This window comes from Miniopterus natalensis, chromosome 1 (genome assembly GCF_054644295.1).
Source record: "Miniopterus natalensis isolate mMinNat1 chromosome 1, mMinNat1.hap1, whole genome shotgun sequence".
NCBI lineage: Eukaryota > Metazoa > Chordata > Mammalia > Chiroptera > Miniopteridae > Miniopterus > Miniopterus natalensis.
In genome coordinates, this window is record NC_142081.1 from 153,551,808 (window position 1) to 153,571,149 (window position 19,342).

Genomic DNA, 19,342 nt, shown 5'->3' on the forward strand with positions numbered 1-19,342 from the left:
CACACACAAGCATGAGTTGTCTATATAACTACAGGATCAACATTGCTAAGATCAGGATTTTGGGGGGGAGGGGGGTGGCAGGGGTAGTTTCTGGATCCACCCCATGAGCTGGAACTGTCATATCCCCTCCTCTCTTCCACTTCCAGTTGCAACCAATAAAGGCTGTTCATACAGTAAAGAACAAAATGTGCATATATGTAAGTCCTCACTTAACGTCGTTGATAGGTTCCTGGAAACTATGACTTTAAATGAAATGACGCGTAACAAAACCAATTTTATCAGAGGCTCACTGATATAAACAAGAGTGGCATATTCTGGTCACAAAAACATTAGCAGACTTCTAAATAAAGACCCCAAACACTTCTCATATTAAATACTAAAATAAATGTGAACTATACGTACATTTAATAAAGGTCAATAAAAACAACTAAAATCATTATTTTCCAGCCCGCTTATTTCAGTTCAGGGTTGAGGGTGGCTGGAGCCTCAACTGGCAGCTCAGGGCACAAGGCAGGAACCCACCCTGCAGAGGTCACCCTTCCATCTCAGGGCCACCCACACCCACGCACACTGGGACAATGCAGACACACCAGTTCACCTAAAGCGCACATCTCTGGGGCGTGAGAGGAAATCGGAGTCCCTGGAGAAAACCCATGCCAACATGGGGAGTACGTGCAAGCCCCACACAGACAGTGTCCCTGACGCGGAATAATTTTTTTTATCAACGTTACGACAAAACGACACCGAACGAAGTGACACTGTTCAAGGACCTGCTGTATTTGAGGACCTATATGTTGCTAAGATCAAAGGAAGGAAAGGAGCTCTTCTTTGCTGAATGGATGTTGAAAACCAACTTCCTATTATTCACTATAAAAACAAGAAAAGTGATTTAGAACAAAAGGTATTAAAAGATATGCTACTGGACTTGGTATAGGAAACAACATCAGAGGCCAGCTGCTAGAATTCCAACTCCTTTTTAGAAAAGAACCATAATATTTAGAGCTGAAAGAGCATGACTGACTATCCATCCCCTTCTTACACACACAGGAAAACTAAGCGGCACGTTTCTACTTGGTGACAAGGAGGTAAAAAGCCATGTTCCACGGTTTTTGGTAGTGGCAAAAACCTGAAAACCAACAAGTTTAACAACTTAGCAGTAGGTTAAAACTGTGGGGTTTTTCTTTAAGTAAAATATGAACAAGTGCCTGAATCACACACAATTTTAGGCTTATAGGAAAACATCTCCATATTTGGAAATAAGGGTGAAATATAAAGCAGCAAAGTAGGACCTACTTTACATTTCTTTTAAAAATTCGGAAATTAATCACTTTTTACTCTAACTAGATACCATTACACACACTTTGCTATACATCCTTCTGAAAGAAAACATCTTTGGCGTGTTTGGGTTCTCATCCCTTGGATGTGCCTAAAAGAAGGAATAATCACAAGGACATAGAAACTCACAGGAATTCACAAGGAGGAAACACCAACACCTACAGGGCACAAGCCGCGGTTATGAAAGGGCCAGTGAGGACTGGGACAGCCAGGGTGTGTGCCCAGTCTGAGAGGTCAGGCAATTGCTGCTTTGCAGAAATGCAAGCCCTATGTTCACAGTGCTTCGTTTTTTTAAGAAAAAAAAATCAAAATCAAAATTTCAACGTGAAACCTAGTACTTTTAGATGGTGGCAACTAAATCAATACACCATGCAAGACTCAGCCCCTCTGTGGGTGAGCGCCTCCAATGCTGGCTTCCATGCCTTCTCCTCTCCCAACCGGGGTGGGGAAATGAGACTGGGGAGCATGCTCACTTTGAAGAAAAGAGTCTCTTTTTACGGCTAAGTGCAGCCCCATGTACACACGGACATCTTCAGTCGCCTCAAAGAGATTCTAAAAAGGTCTTTGGCCAGGCCCTAGCTGGTTTGGCTCAGTGGTTAGAGCACTGGCCCACGGACTTAAGGGTCCTCGGTTCGATTCCAGCCAGGGACACGTACCTCGGTTGCAGGCTTGATCCCCAGCCTGGTCAGAGTGCATGTGGGAGGCAACCAATCAATGTGTGTCTCACATCGATGTTTCTCCCCCCTCCACTCTCTCTGAAAACCAATGGAAAAAATATCCTTGGGTGAGAATTGAAAGAAAAGGAAAGGAAAGGAAAGACAAGGAAAAGAAAAAGGCCTTTGGCCGGGCGGGTGGGAGCATAAAGTACGAGGCAGCCTCTGCTGCACTGTGATGTCTCCTCTTTGCTGTGCCAGCTCCTGCCAAAGCCTGTTTCAGCGATTGGCAAACACAGCCTGACAGATCACTAAAAACATGAACCAAGTAAGCAAAACAGACCACAGTGTAGTTATTTTACATGACTTGCATGGAATAAATCTGTGAACTATAGGTGAGTCATAACATAATAAAGGGCTCAATTAGGTTCAGAACAACACACCAGTGTTTTCCCTCGTCTTAGCAACTAGTTCACTGGAATTTTGAAAGAATATAAGGGACATAAAGGACTCTGGTATCTCTGTTTTACCCTTTACTGGAAGATAATTAATCTTACTAAAAAATTAAACCCAGGCTGCCAGATGGGCATTTTCAGGGTCAATAATTCTTAAGCTACCAGGATACCAATTAATGATACCCAAGTGGTCTAGAAGAGTTAATGCCCCTACCCCAAATGGTTGGCTCATTCCTCCCAAGTGATTCATCCAATGGCAAATGTTTAAAATTGAGAATCCTTTGAGATTAACAGCAACTTTATTATATGTAACACTTATATTAATAAGCCCCAAAATATACTAAAGGAAATCTAGGGTCTTATTTAATACAGAGAAAAGCACCTATATTTTCTTAGTTATAAAACTACCTGATTAATCTCCAAACTCAATACTGAGAAGTACAATAATTATGAGGCTGAAACTCCACTAAGAACACCTAATGATCAGATTAGGCTGCTTATTTTCAAATCCACAAGCAACAATGCCTAAAATGACCTGGGAAGCACTTAGGCTGAAAATGGTAAGTCAAACAATTCCTTCAAAAAATTATTGAACTTAATGCCAGCTTCCCATCCAAGTGTCCAAAGTAGGAAATTCAGTCCTGTATCGAATCAATTTCCCCCCCCTGCTCTGACAAACACTGATAAGAAGTTATCTTTCAGACTCCAGATCAAAGTGAATTGTGAAAGAACAACTCGAGCTGAGCACAGCGCAGGGAGCGCAGGGAAAAGCCCCATTTTGCCCCAGTCCCCACCTGTGCTACAGGAAACAAGCATGTGACAAATGATCCCGCCTTCAAAATGTTACCAGCTGAAGAAAAACATAGGGTATGATACCAAGGGGAAGTGCTGAGACTAGAGGTCTGGACATCAGGAAGACTGGGGAAAGTCGGCTTTAAAAGCTTGCATGGCTACAGCAGGGACTACAATACAAACATCAGCAGGAAGGCCACAGCCCAAGCCTGGAGAGACAGGCAAGAATCTCATCAGGAAGGCAAATGGACCTGGCCGGTGTGGCTCAGTTGGTTGGAGCATCGTCCTGCCTACACCAAAAGGTGGGAGATTCAATCCCTGATCCCCAGTTGGGGCGTGTGCGAGAGGCAACCAAAAAAAAAAGGGGGGGCAACTGGAGATAATCGGGATTTTTATCCTGTAGGTAATGTAAAGGTGCTAAAGGATCTTAAACTAGGATAACTTGATCAGGTTTTCACACAATAAAAATCACTCCTTTGTGAAACAGAGTGGTAGATCTGTCAGGCTGTGTGGAACAGAGTGGTAGATCTGTCAGGCTGTGAGGAACAGAGTGGTAGATCTGTCAGGCTGTGAGGAACAGAGTGGTAGATCTGTCAGGCTGTGAGGAACAGAGTGGTAGATCTGTCAGGCTGTGTGGAACAGAGTGGTAGATCTGTCAGGCTGTGTGGAACAGAGTGGTAGATCTGCTCCACAAAAGGGAGGAAGACAGGTTAGAAAGAAGTTGTAATTGTTCCAGAAAGTAATAAAAAACTGAACTAAAGAAGGGGCAGTGAGAAAGGGAAAGGAGCTTCCAACAGATACTTACCAAGTAATCTCCACAGGTCAGGGTTACCAAGTAGATAAAATAGGGGACAGAAAGGAACTGATGCTGATGACCAGGAGGGGAAGAATGCTGTGTGTGAAGAGGTACAGAGGAAGGCAGACATCATTAAATCTGCTGTAGGTAGGCTGAATTTGGGTTCCTGTGCAACATCTATAAGAAAAGTCCAGTAGGCAGCTGGATAAAAGATCTAGAGCTCAGAAAACTTGGGAGTTTTAGGCTAGAAAAATCAATTTGGTGGCCATTAGTATTTCTGTAGTTGAAGCCCCAAGTGCACATGAAAGCACCAGGTAAAGCTGCAGGAGAGAGGATGGCTGAAAGCGGAGCCCTGGGGAAAGAGGGGGAAGGCAGCCTCCAAAGGAGATTAAAGGATGTTCCAAGGGGTAGGAGAAACCCAGACAACAAAGGAGGGCAGTGTTTAGGGGAAGATGGGCAAGACCACCAGGTGCCACAGAGGGTCAAAATAGGCTTCACTCAAAAGCATTCCTTGACTTAGTCCACTGGGGGCTCTGGGAGCAGCGCAACGGAGTGGTGGAGGCACAAGCCAGCCAGCACGGGTTCAGCACGTGCATGGGGGGAGGAGAGGAGAGGAAGCAGGCACAGAATGTGTACCTCCGGTTTCCAGAGCTTTGGCTGTGAAGGGAAGAAGAAAGATGTGATCAGAGGAAGACAAAGGAGTGAGAAAGAGTTTGTTCTGCCCTTTCAGCTAGGAAACGCCTGACTCTTAAGTATGGACTGCTAGAAAACAGCCAAGTGATGGGAGAAAGGTTAAGGTAACCAAAAAAGGTGTGCCGGTGGAAGGGCAGGAGGAGCACCGCCTTCTCTGAGATCAAAGGGAAAGAGGTAATTGGTAGGTGTAGACAAGAATTTTTTTTGAGTCATCATAGGTGGAGAGAGCTGGAAAGTCACATACCTGGTGGCATATGACCACCACGACCAAAACTGAGTTTTAACCTTCCTCTCATTTGAGTCATCTGTACACCTAACATCTGCATGATTTATCAGGTGCCGACATGAAGGGAAGGCCACGCAGAAAAACAGAGAGCTCCTGACACTTTCAAAAAAAGTGTTACACGGGAGGTGAACACACAATACAATATACAGATGATGTATTATAGAATTGTACACCTATAATCCTGTCCCAGGGATACGTTTATTGATTTTCAGAGAGATGGAGAGACATAAACATTGATTGGTTGTTTCCTGTATGGGCCCCATCAGAGACCAAACTCGAAACCTAGTAATGTGTCCAGACTGGGAATCAAACCTGGAAACTTTGGTGTATAGGATAATGCTCCAACCAACTGAGTCCCAGCCAGGGTAAACCTATATAATTTTATTATTCAATGTCACCCCCCAATAAATTAAATAAAGTGTTACACAAATGATCATTACTCCACAGAAACCATTTTTTGTGGTAGAAAGGGCATGAAAACTAGCAGCCAAGGGTCCTGGTTTTGTGCACCGTCTCTGCCACTAACAAGCTTAAATCATTAAACTTCTTAGAGACTCAGTTCCATGGCATATAAAATGGTGATTTGTGCCAACTACCCCGCCTAATGCACAAGGTTGCTGTGACAATAGAGAGAGAAACAAATAAGCAAGTGCTTTGGAAATTAAATGGGGGCGGGGGGGGGGAGCAGTAAAATATTTCCCAGTGCGCACATCTTTATAAACTGAAACATCTACACCAGGGATTGCCAAACTAGGAGGATGCTGCTCTTCAGGAGTGAGCCTGCAGCCCCTATGCCATCAGGCAGGGGAGGGAAGTGAAAACTGCTGAGGGTACTGGTGCCCTCATCTTGGTAAACCAGTTTTTAAAGGCTTGATAACCCCTAAGCAAATGCTTTCTTTCCCTAGGCTTTTCATTTGCTTATTTTTAACGCTTAAAAATCAAATTTTTAGGGCTTTATTCACCTAGAACATCTAAACTGGGAATTCCTGGTCCCTTGGATCTGACCCCACCTGCATTTCTCAAGTATACTCCAATGAACAAGTTAATATATTCAGAGTCTGTAAAATCCCCCTCTTTTCCTTAAAGCCCAGTTCAAATTTTAACTCTAATCATGCCTACCACCACCTACTGAACACTGTCCTAGGCACTTCATATAGAATACCTCAGTCCAGTAGCCTCACTGTCCACATGAATAAGCTGACAACACAGCAAGGTTACAGAGTTGTAACACCAAGATGTCTGCCGTGAAGCCAAAGCAATTTCTCCTTTTCATTAATGACTCTAGTTCCTGGATAAATTGCCCAGTAAACAATTACAGAAATTCAGAAGCTAGCTCCATGCTCGCCATGGGGCTCACCTCCCCACTGCTCTGCTTTGTCTCCACCCATCTCCTTGAACCACAGGCCCAGCTATTCCTACTGGACTTCTCACCCTGTCTTGCCTCCGTGTCTCTTCTTTATCTGATTTTCTTGCCAATATCCAAGTACTTCAAAAGTGAACTCTAAAAATATGTGCTGTGTCCTCTTTTGAAAGGCAACATAATGCAGGTGTCATAGTTAAGGGTGTGACTAGAGCCAGAATACTTGGATCTGGATTCATCCAGCACGAGGCCTCAGTAAGCTTAGACAAATGAATCTCCCTGTACCTCTGTAAGACTCTCAGTAAAACAGCAATAATCGCCAAGTGTCTATCACATGGGAGGGTTGTGAGGATCAATGAGATAATACACATGAAGCATGTGGAACACTTCCCACCACAAAGAGAACAAGAGAACAGTGTGAGCTTTCTATGATTAATAGTTCCAGACTGATTATACTTTATTTTTTACACTGCGTAATAAATTCAGTGTGCAAGTGTCTTTCTCTCTCATTAGATCCTTTTATGACTAGTGGATATTCATATATTTGTTGACTGAAAAGGCAGAAATCCAGAATGTAAAAAATGTAAATTTTCCTATGACCAAACTGTTCCAGATCAATTGATAATAGGCAAAAGAATTTTTTCACCAGCTAACATGTTCTCAAGCATGAAAAATGTTGGAAGAAATTCTAATTACAGCATAAAATTCTATTAAAAATTTTTTTCTAAAATGTTATAGCAAATATTTGCTTTAGGGTAGAGTATTTTAAAATTGAGCTGTAAGGAAAAGGAGAATCCATAAAGCTTGAGCTTCTAAGAATGACAGCAAGAAATCTGAAAACCATAGAATGCTTTCCTTTCTAAATTCATGCAGTTCGATTCAAAGCTTTAAATTCTTGCCAATAAGAATTTTCAGAGTCCTATTATTTGTAATCAAAACAACAACCACAAAAAAACCCCTAAGGTGATTTATCTAAGGGACACAGCTAGAAATAGGACCTCTAATTACTTAAATATTGAGGCCCCTACATTAAAACATTAAACCTCAAAACCCTTTAGCCAAAGAGATTAAGAAGATTAGAAAGGACTTGACAAATTACCACGGGGGGGGGGGGGGGGGGGGAATGTGGAAAGAAAATAGGCCAAGCTTAAACAGAGAATTAAATAAAGTTCAAGAGAAAACTAATGGTGTGTGTGGACGCTGAATCTCTGTAGGGAGAAAAAATTGCCAACCTGGTGATTTCAACAATTAAAGAAAGGAGCAACATCAATATAAAAATAGCTGCTTATAAAGTTCTTGGAAAATGTGAATGTGCAGCAAAGTTAACCTTGGAAAATAATGATTTTCAAATAGACCTTGGCAACTGGAGAGGAGAGACACAAGGTCAAAAAATAAACTTGTTATAATAACATGAACCAGAATCCTCTCTTAAAAGGAACTCTGCTTCAGTATCTCCCGAGTATTGGTCACCCCCTACCAAAATAGCCAAAACCAAAACCATGAACTCAAGTCATCCACAGGACTCCCAGTGGAATATCTGGTTTTCTGTCCCTGAAGATTATCAGTTGGCTCCAAATAAAAAACAATTAATCTAGAGAAGAGCTAAAATGACTCGGGTGGCTACGTGAGAGCCTGGGAGAGTGCACAGCCTGGAAAGATTCTAAAGAGCTGAATGTCTACATCTTGGCAAAGGCACAACATGAGAGACCCAGGGGGGATCCAATAACCCTCCACAAACATCTCAAGTGTGAAAACAACAAGGAGGAACAGGAATTTCTTATCCTGGTACCAAATGTACTTCTGGCATTTTGCGAAGGAATAGAAAGTAAAACGTACAAAAGAAAACTCTAATTAATACCACCCAAAAAAGATTTTCGAGCTTCAACTGTGGGCTTTTTTCTTGGGCTACTATAAGCAATTCTATTCTTTGCACTAACTCACTTCTAGCAGTTTTAGAGCTTTAAAAAAAATAAATATTTTTTTGCCTGTGTTATTTAAAATGTTTCCTTCAGAATTTAAAGTATTTCTTCAAACTCAAAAAGTTGCCAGGATTAACTCTGGCTGGGTGGCTCAGCTGGTTGGAGTGTTGTCCAGTACATCAAAAAGGCTGTGGATTCGATCTCTGGTCAGGGTGTGTACAGAAGGCAACCCATCGATGTTTCTCTCACATTGATGTCTGTCTGTCTGTCTCTGTCTCTCTCTCTCCCTCCCCCTCCTCTCTAAAAAAAAATCAATGAAAACATATCCTTAACTGAGGATTAAAAAAATTTTTGCCAAGATTAGGAAATTAAAGATGGCAGTTTCTACTCAGCTCTAGCTGGTGAAACTGAAAATGTGAATTTTTACCAGGATGCTCCAGTTTGTAAATATTGGCTCAAAGGGGGGTAGGGGCACACTGTATGGGCAAAACAAAAGCACTTACAGGCCCAATCCAGCCCTCTGGCTGTCTGCAGCTTCTGCAATAAAATTTGTCACTTGCTACTACTTTTTAATCTCTATATATTTATATATTTTGGGGTCTAAAATTCAGCCAGTTTCTAAGCTGATACAGGCTACTTACTATTCATTATTTCTCACAGATTGGAAGTATTCTCCAGTCAACCAACATTAGGTAACTGTGTACACAAATAACCTTTTTGCTTTGCTTTCATTTCGCTTTGTCATTTTCCTGACAAAACATTTAAGTCGCGTAGGTCTGTCCAAATTAACTAAGAACTAGCTCATGGAATCTAATTTAAATTTGCTATTAAAGTTACTATAATAAAACATTTTTAGAAAACTGAGGAAAGCTAGATAAGGTTGTATCAGACTCTTACTTTCCCCACGAGCATGAAAATACTGGGGGCATAAGAAAAGAAAACATAAACTGTAGAGAAAGAAGAGTGTCGTCTTGGGCTCCCACTTCTTCCCTAAAGCTACTCTTATGTCCTACTTAGGACAAAATCCCCATCAATTCCGTGTAATCCTTTTGCCCAAGACCCACTTGGAAGACTGGGACCAGTAGGAAGGGGCCTTCATCTCACTCCTTTGTGGCCTGTTATCAGCTCTTCTGGAACAGTTTTCATTTCCAGGCTCTAGAACAAACCTCATAAGAAGCACAGATACAGATCCATGAGCCTACCTGTTATAGCCACCAAATCAATCTCCTAGGGAATTTTTTTTTACCAATTTGTATTTTTAACAGGCTTCCCTAGGTGATTATGATGTGCTGCCAAGTTCCAGAATGAATGCAAAACTTCCCTTTGATCTACAATACTGGGCTTATAACTCAAGAGGACTTGTAAAGGTATCTGTACATCACGTGGCATAAGCCACTGGCACATACTGTTCCCTCTGCTTGCAACACTGATGCTGCTTAACCCCTAACACACCTGCTATGCTATAGTATGAATGGTTATGTTCATGTTGAAATCCTAAACTGCAAAAGTAGTAATAGTAAAAGGTGGGCTTTGCAGAAATGATTAAGTCATGACGGTAGAGTCCTCATGAATGGGGTTAGTGCCTTGTAAAAGGAGTTCCAGAGCCATCCCTACCCCTTCACCCCTGTGAAGACACAATGAGAAGGTGCCAGCTGAAAACCAGAAAGAGGGTCCCTCAAGAGAACGTGACCATTCTGGTGCCCTGATCTTGGACTTCCAGCCTCCAGAACTGTGAGAAGTAAGTCTCTGTTGTTTATAAGCCACCTAGTCCGCGGTATTTTGTTATAGCAGTGCGGGGGGGCTAAGATAGCCCCTCACTTTTGTCACTTCTACTCAATGTTCAGGTCTTGTTCAAATAGTACTTCCTCACAGAATTCTCTGAGCTCCTTCATTCTAAGTCACAGTCTCCTTTATCAATCCTAAAATAGTGTATAAATTCCTTTATAGAACTTGTCAAAGTTCTCACACATTGATCTGAGTGGTTATTTGAATAATGTCAGTTTCTAACTAGATAGTTAAGGTCCAATAGGACCAGAACCACCTGGCTTTGCTCACCACTGTAACCCCTTCCCTAGCACTAGGCCTGGCAAACACTAGGTACTCAAGATATTTGAGTTAAAAGTTGATGAACTGACGATGTATATGGGAAGACAGGGGGCTTCTAATTGCATTTTCAGTGGTGCACCAGCAGGATACACACCACTGACAGACCGAAAGTTAGCTGCCTGCAGGGTTAGATCATTTCATAATAGGGCAGTTCCTCTTTCTAGGTTTAAGATGAGAGAGCTAAATGTGGAAGTAGGAAAGATTGTATGCGCATATAAATGAAAAGTGAATCACTAGCAGTTTATTGAAAACGGAAGGCTCCATTTAAGAGCTGCCACAAGTCAAAGTGGTCCAACAAGGAACTCACAGCTGCAGGTGACACGTAAGTCTTGGAAATCAGGTGGAGGCATTTGGTAACAGAAAAAGTTCCTAAATGACGTCCTGAAAGGCCACAAGGAAAAGAGCAATGAGTTGTGGAAATCAGAGACCATCAGGACTTAAAGCCAGATTTACCTGGAACAAAATAGAGTAGGACCATATAAGGAGACAGAAATAATGGCAATTTGATAGTAAATTCTGCTAGGTTCCAGTGAGCCATTTGGGATGTAAATTAAGATAATTGTACCATTTCCATTTACACTTCAAACCCTAAACAAATAACACACACACAGAACCCTGCAATTTCCAAATTAATGGACAGATTCTCAAGTTTCCCAGATGAGCTCCAGTTTTTACTTCTTAAGATCTAGCAGGTCACTTCTTTCCACCTAAAGCCTTAAATACTACATGCAAACACATCCCGAATTTATTATTTCCAGTCTTAACATTTTCTCTGAGCTGGTCTACTACTTAAGACTGCCAACTGTCAAATCTTACCTGGATATATAACGGCATCTCAAACTTAATACACGGTCTATTCCAAACCTGCTCCACCCAAGTCAACTCCATCTCGAGTAGCTAGTATCATTCCACCATCTCTACCTTTCAAATAAAAAAAACTTACACGCCTCACTTGAAGCGTTACTGTCCCTCACCTCAGGCCCACTCCCATCTCCAACCAATCACAAAGTCCTATCAGTTAGTTACCTGCCAAATCTGTCTGGAATTTTTCCTGTTCTCACTGTGTCCACTGCTACCATCCTAACTCCTGGCCACCATCACCATCATCACTCACCCCTACTGTTCTCCGTTTCTGCTCACCCCTGCCCCTCCCAGTCATGCTCCACCAAGGAGCCAGAATGATATTTTTCAAAGACAAGATCACTTTTCCTGCTAAAAATCCTGATGGTCTTCAGCCATAGTTAACAACAAGCAATAGTACAAAGGTCACAGAACTGGGAGTTCTGGCTCTGGCTCTGCTACTAACTATAAATTTTAGCAAAATGAAGTGACCTCACCCTCCTGGGCCTTATTTGCAAAATGAAAGGGCTGTCTGTTTAACTTTAAAATTCTAATATTCTAAATCCAGTATACAATTTGATATACCTATCTCAGCTTATTCCATTTCTCCCTTTCAATAAATGGCTAATTTCATAAGTCCTGTATCTAAGGGCTCCCTCCCTTCCAGGGTCCATGCTCATGAACACTCACACAGGATGCCATGGTTCTCCTCTCATTTCCTTTGCTACCTTTAGGCAGAAAAGAAAAATACAAAGGGATCTCAACGTTTCACTTGGGCAGGTCCATCTACGATGTACAACTCTACAGCTGGGACTTATCCCCATGAGACCAGCAAGTACGGGCTGTGCCCTCAAATGGGTCATTTTAAGCTACTATACATCTTTTAGCTGACACAAAACTAAAACTAACACACCCACAGAAAACCGAACGCAGATTCTTGCAGGCCAGGCCTCTATGTAGTCAGAATACTGACCTTTTGATCATTTTTTTCCTCCAGGATTTTAGGAAAGATTAAGTTTTAAATGTAAGAACGACTTATCCCTGCCCTGGCAGGTGTAGCTCAACTGACTGTGCATCGTCCATGCACCGAAAGGTTGTCAGTTCGATTCCCAGTCAGGGCACATGCCCAGGTTGCAGCCTCGACCCCCAGCACGGAGCATGCAGGAGGCAGCCAATTGATGTTTCACTCTCACATCAATGTTTCTCTCTCCCCCTCCCTTCCCCTCTCTCTAAAAATCCATTTAAAACTCTAAAAAAAAAAAAAAGGATGGCTTATCCCAGAAAATAACATAATTTTTTAGGAAAACCAACTAAAATATACAAACCAAGTACTTCCCATGAAGTGAAAGGACGGAAAGTGTGGAAGGAGTCACACTTGTGTAGCTTGAGTATAGAGGTACACCTAAGAGACAAGATGACTTTCCCATTTCAGTTCATTTTCTAAAATACCGTTTCAAGGAAGCAGTGGGGAAGAGAGAGCAGTGAAGTAAACCACAGAACCCTCACATTCAGAAGACAGAAAGAAAACCTCTTCTGATTTGCCTTAGGACAAATTAAACAAATAAAGAAAAACCAATCAGCTACCACAGCCCCTCCTCACCACTCTACCAACAGCCAACTTCCTCTTCTGCCTCTCCTCCGTCCTTCTGCTCCAATGCTACAAATAGCCCAGGATACTGCTAATATTCTGGTTCTATATTCAGAGTTCACCTGCTTTGCATTTAACTCCTCGCTTTTTGTTCCCCATCTCTATGCTTTCCTTGGAGTTACCAGAATATTAAATTTAAGATTTTTAAATTCAATCTACAGTTTCTTAAAAGCATAAAAACATACCCATTTAACTGGGTGTGTGAAAAGAAAATTAATGCGAAGTATGTAAAATGTGAGATCTTAGTTTAGAAGCTAAATCAAATCCAAAACCTAGCCAGAGAGTACCAAGACCCCTGCAGCACAGATTCAGTTCCCTTTCATTCCAAGCTCTTTGCTCCTAATTCTCCTCACAAAGGACATCCTGAGCCCTGTTTCACCCCCCTCCCCAAACCAGCACTGCCCAGGGCCTCCAAGGGGGCTGGCACTGTAGCTGCACTGACATGAGAACCCTGAGCAGAAACCAGAGAGTGCCACAGAATTAAAACAAATGCTGATTGCAAACACAGGTCAAAAATGAAGTTTATATCTACTCAATTGTTGATAGAAGGTGTATTTGGGGCAAGAAAACCCCATTCTCCAATCACCAAACTTATGGAAGATTTTCATTTCAAACATCTACTCAGAAGCCATGCAAGGGCCATCTAACATAGTCCCATGTTTGAAATTATATATGAAATAAGACCTTGGGAAAATCTCAACTCAGCTTATCTTTTTCTTTCACCAAGAAAGCAAAAAGTAAACTAGGATCCTCTTTCCTGAAAAGCTACTGGGAAGCCCATTGGTTGAATTTGCACATGTTCACTATCCTGAGGCTGGCACGTGAAACCTGCTCACCCACCCAGTAGTAGATAGTTTGTACTCAACTGTCCTCCAATTGTTTCATGTGTGCAGGCTGTCATCTCTCCTGCACAGAGACCAATACTTCTTTGGCATCCTACCCTGCACTTAAGCATATGGCTGGGCATTTGGTGGACAATACAAATATTTACTATTTTGTCTTAAAATTGTTTTTAGGCAATTTTTAGTTGCTTAGTTTTGTTTTTTCAAAGAATGAATATTAAACTGCCCCCTTACCTTTGTTTGTTTTTTAACTAGGAAAATAGAACAGATTCTATTTGACAAATAAAGCAAAGCAAATCCCATCAAGTCCTTTACTGTCTTAATAATAAGGCAGGCTGACTGGCCCTGCTTTTGAAGAGGGAGGATCCCGATTTATTCTTCCCAGCCGTCATTCTGCTCCCTTCCCCTAAATCCCATCAAAGCACAAAATGTGCAATAAATGGCTCATTCTGATGAATCTCCGTAAATTGGAGTGAAAGCCAACTTGGTCATTTCTGCCATTTGATTTATTAGCCCCTTTCTCACTTTTCCTCAGCCACCAAACAAGTCACATTCTGAAGACGTCTGGAGATATTCTAGCTCGAGAGCAGACTGTAGACAGAATCCTAACCTCTTCTAAACCAAGGAACAGATTGTTCTCCTTAAAGATAAGGGTTATCTTTCCAGCTAAGGATCTTGGAATCTGCTTTTTTTTTAACCTTGAGGAATTTTACCTTCTAGCAATATGTAAGACTGCTATCTAGGTGCACACACATCTTTGAGCAATGGATGCGCACATTAGACTGTTTATACAATAGATGTAACAAAACCACAGACTTTCACAGATAAGCTTTAAAAATTCACTTCAAACATTTACTTTACACTACTGATCTGAATTTTGGAGTCACTGGCACTAATTTAGAATTTCAGTGATCAGATGTGTGATCTGACTCACCTCAAACACAATGCTGCCACTTATCTAAGGGGCAGAAAAAGGAATTTTTTTCTTTGTTTAAGAAGATACAGTATTTTGGTAACTTGAAAAAGCCATAGTTGAAAAACATTCTGTATTATATTTGTAACTCATTCTCGAATGTCACCACACCCCCACTCTTCTTTCTTAGGTGGTAAATAAAATATATTAGAACAGAACTTCCATCTCAAAGTTTCTTACAATTTACATGGAACAAATCTTTAAAAATTAATACTTTGCCTTCAACATTTTGACCTTGTTTTGACTTTTTTTATGGTTTGGACCTCAAGTAAAACTAACTGGGGCTGAGGAACCAAAAAATTTATTTTCTTTACAATGTTAAAGAAGCCAGTGTTCCCTGAAACAAACAAAAACAAGACAGCTCAAATCATTCTTTGAAATTTCCTCATGATAGAAATGTCCTCTAACTTCTTAGGTTGTGGGTTATACAGGTGTACACCCTTCTCAAAACACAATGAACCGTACTCTTACGATCTCTATATTTATATATACCATATGTAAATTATGGCTTAATAAAAAGATTTCCCAAAAAAATCTCTGTAAATCACATTTCAATATCTTCTATCAGTATTCCATCTGAGGCTTGAATTTTTTGTAGGTCAACAAGATCCTAAGGCCAAAACGGAAATACCTTACCCAAAAGCTACTGACACCCTAGCCCCCAGCTCTCCAGAACTTCCATCTATAAAACCTTTCTTCGCACTGGAAGTGCCCCAGATATGAAATTCCACTCACCTCAACTGACTGAGAAGGCATTTTCAGCTTGGTGAGCTTAGCTTTGGCAGGCACTTTTAAGTCAGTTTTTTCAAAGGTCTGTTGCCGGTAATCCTCCGGCAGTGGTTTCAGTTCGGGAGACTCGCTAGGAGCCTGATCTTGACCGTCCATGGGCCGGACATAAGCTGTGGGCTTCTGCTGCATTGCAACGCTTTTAGAGGGGAGGGAAGGTGGGGGGAAAGACTGAGAAGGTGGCTGGGGAGGGGCTACCCCAAGGCTGCAGACTGCCACTAAACTGTCCTGAGGGGTCTCTTTATCTCGGACCTTTAGGGCCAGGTCCTTGGGAGATTTGGCGGGGCAGTAGCCTTTATTGTTATTGCTACTGCTGTGAACCTTGTTGCTTCCTTGTGTCCTGGGAACAGTCTGCTGGCTGGAATGTAGAGGTGACAAAGGGGGCACTGGGGACGGTAAAGAGGAGAGTAGGGGAGAAAGCTCCTTCTCTGGGGCTGAGCCTGTGACCGAAGCACAGTGGTCTCCATCGGTTCTGCGGTCACCGTTTTTGTGATGACTAGAGCTGTACCCCTCCTGACCAAGGCAATCTTGGGTCAGGTGCTGGCTGTCCGGGGCGCCATAGCTTTTCACATGGAGACCTGGGACTGGTTCCATTCTTGGCTGTGCCATCTTTGGATTGTGGCTAATGTTACCAACAGGAAGTGGTCCAGAGGCAGGAGCGCTAACAGGCTGGTGACGGACACTAGTGTTGAAGGAGTGGGGTGGAATGCTGCTCCCCTTCTCAGGAAACAAAGGATATCTCGGCTTTCCTGGCCTATTTTCAGAAGCATCCAAGTGATGAGTGTGGGACTTGGTACTAAGTAACTCCTTTACTTCTTCATAGTTTCCCAACATGTTCTGTATTCGACTGGATAGCTCATCACCTTTTACTGTCTGAGAAAGAGAAAAGGAAAACAGCAAAGTTAGATACTGAGGGGGGAAAAATCTAAGAAAACCCAACATTTAATAAACCATGTTATATAACACCATTAAAAAAGAAACACCTCAATTTAATGTGTAACAGAATTTAACGTGCAATTTAAACTAAACTCCCTGTTGAGAAGCCTGTCATGGACAAATATTACTACATACAGAAGACTAACATTACAAAAGAAAACCACAAACTTGGGCAATTTTGATTAACAAGGTTCAGAGAATTTTCATATTTTGTTTTCAGTAACAATCTCTAGGATAAATTGTCTTATTTTACAGTTGTGGTCCTTGTTCAAACTCACTTTCAACACACTTAAATATTATGATAAATCAGACTTTCTAGCATACAATAAATACCTTGTAGGGCTCTCCAAAAAGGGGAATCTTTTCAGAAAATGTCTCTTTCTCCTGGTGAGCTTCCTGGTTGCGTCTTTCCTTCTCTCTAATTCGAAGCAGGTTTCTGTCTTCATTGTACAAGCTGTTTCAGATGCCACAAAAGAACAAAAACAATAAAACTTATCAGTATCCACATTTTGCTATGCATATGTCCATGTTTGAGGGAGGCAAGCATAGGTCAAGATGAAGCGATGACAGGGAAGACGATGTAAAGAAAGCATAAATCTCTCTACTCACTCCTGGACTAAAGCTCAGTCAATGGGGCTGTGACCCTCCAGCCTCAGTTCTGGCTCCAGAAACCTAAGCACTCACTCTGAACGACTGCCTTCGTGGCTCAGGACAGACTCCAAACCGGAGTCTTTTATAGGCAGTGGTGGAACTGAGACAAGATTAATGATATTTTTACTTTCAGCTTGCAAAATATGGAGTAGAGGTGGAAGCTTTTCATCTGAAAGAGTCAGCAGGATGTGAACTTTAAAAAAGCTGTTTTCCTGGATCAGTATTATACATTTTGGAAGATTAAAATCAAAAGGCTCATTTCATAATTAAAAGATTACCAGGCACCCAAAACAGCATTTATTTTATTCTCAGCCTATTCTACTGTGAGTGTCCTGGCACGTAAACTCAAGAAGATCATTTCTATTTCTCATTTCAAATGCCAGAGATGGGAAAATGAAAATTTAGATGTAAGCTCTACCTACTGAGAAGTCTTATAATCTAATTGCCCTACTTAAACCACATAAAAATGGACCCTAAATCATGAGCCCTGGCACCAAAAAGGTTAAAATGTATTCACTAACAAGCAAAACACAGAGATGGAAATCAGAAAGTATGTAGTTTTAGCTAGCATCTAAACCAAAAGTGGGCTTGCCCCATATGTCAGAAACACAAGCTACTCCCCGCCAACCCAAACATGAGATATAATAATGAAAATAAGAACAACCTTGGCTCCACAGACTTGCTTTTAGGTATCTACTGAATCTTTCCCCACATTACTTGAATAAATAAGTAGGAAAATATTCAGTTTTCTCATTGAGACTATTAGTACCTTCAGAAATTCTAGCTGTGATGTTAGACACCCTCCCTGACCCCATATCCTAGCCTCTTGGCTCTCATGATTTTCTCTTATTTCTTCTGACAAGAGCCTACTTACTGGTCCCCCTGCCTCCCTGGCATCTTGTCCCTCTAATTTAGCCTTCTTGTGGAAAGAAATCCGATTGACGGACGTGGTTCTCATGTCACTATCCATATTTTAAAATAATTGTTTGATGGCTCTTTACTGCTGCAAAATAAACTATTATTTTTAATTATTTATTTATTTATTAATTTTAGAGAGAAAGGGAGAGACATACACAGAAAGAGAAAAACACATTGATTTGTTGTTCCACTTATACATTCACTGGTTGATTCTTGTATGTGCCCTCACGGGAGATCAAACCCACATCCTTGCTGTACTGGGATGACGCTCTAACAAACAACTACCCAGCCAGGGCAGAATAAACTTTAAATCCTTACTTTGACATTAAAATGCCCCCCATACTCTGGTACGGATCCACACTAGAAATTATCCCACTGTCTCCCTGCAAGCCTGCCACATGCACTCCACTTGACAGTACTTCTCAAATATATTCTGTAAAGGTCAGCCTCCTGCTCTAATCTCTATCCCAGAACCCCCGTTTACTGAAAGATCACCGATTCTTCCAGGTCCAGCTTAGCTAGCAAGTATGATTCTCCTGTAAACCACCTCAATATTCCAGTCACACCAGCCTATGCCCTGCTGCTCCTCAGTGACATCCTCAACTTTAATGCTTTCCTTCTACTCACACACATTTCCTTTGCCTCTCTCAACTATACACCCACATTCCCAATTTTCAGCTACCAGCAAATTTCTGCAGTGATTCCAATGTCACCCACTCTAAAGGTTTCCTCAAATTCAGAGTATTTTAAAAAAAATATTCACTCTGGCCCTGGCTGGTGTGACTCAGTGGATAGAGTGCTGGCCTATGCACAGAAAGGTCTCAGGTTCGATTCCCAGTCAGGGGCTCGTACCTGGGTTGCAGCTTCAATCCCCACCCCGGTTGGGCACATGTGGGAGGCAACCAATCAATGTCTCTCTCTCTCCCTCCCTCCCTCCCTCCCTGCCTTCCACTCTAAAAATCAATGGAAAAACTCCCTGCCTTCCACTCTATCTAAAAATCAATGGAAAAAATATCCTCAGGTGAGAATTAACAAAACAAAACAAAAAAATTCACTCTGAAAGATAATCTAAAGGTGGGAGAGGTTAGGCTACCAGGCCAAATTCACTGTGGCGTAGTAAATAATTATCTGCTTAGACAATTGTATCAAAAATTTGCCTAGCCTTGACCAGTGTGGCTCAGTTGGTCGGAGCTGAGTCCTGCACGCCACGGAGTAGAGGGTTCAATCCCTGATTGGGGCATATACGGAAGTAACTGGCTGATGTTTCTCTCTCACACTGATGTTTCTCTTTCTCTCCCTTCCTCTCTCTACAATCAATTATAAAATAATGTTAAAAAATATATATATATGCCT

The 19,342-nt window shown here is 41.7% G+C and overlaps 1 protein-coding gene across 1 annotated transcript in view; it reads right to left on the bottom strand.

Annotated features, from left to right (window-relative positions):
• The window catches only part of AFF1 (ALF transcription elongation factor 1), a 174,197-nt gene that overhangs the window by 67,622 nt on the left and 87,233 nt on the right, over nucleotides 1-19,342 (bottom strand). The window contains exons 3-4 of the mRNA XM_016213073.2: nucleotides 16,754-16,874; nucleotides 15,434-16,357 (exon numbers count right to left, since the gene is read on the bottom strand). Of these exons, the coding sequence (XP_016068559.2) occupies nucleotides 15,434-16,357; nucleotides 16,754-16,874 (1,045 nt within the window). The remainder of the gene's footprint in view (nucleotides 1-15,433; nucleotides 16,358-16,753; nucleotides 16,875-19,342) is intronic.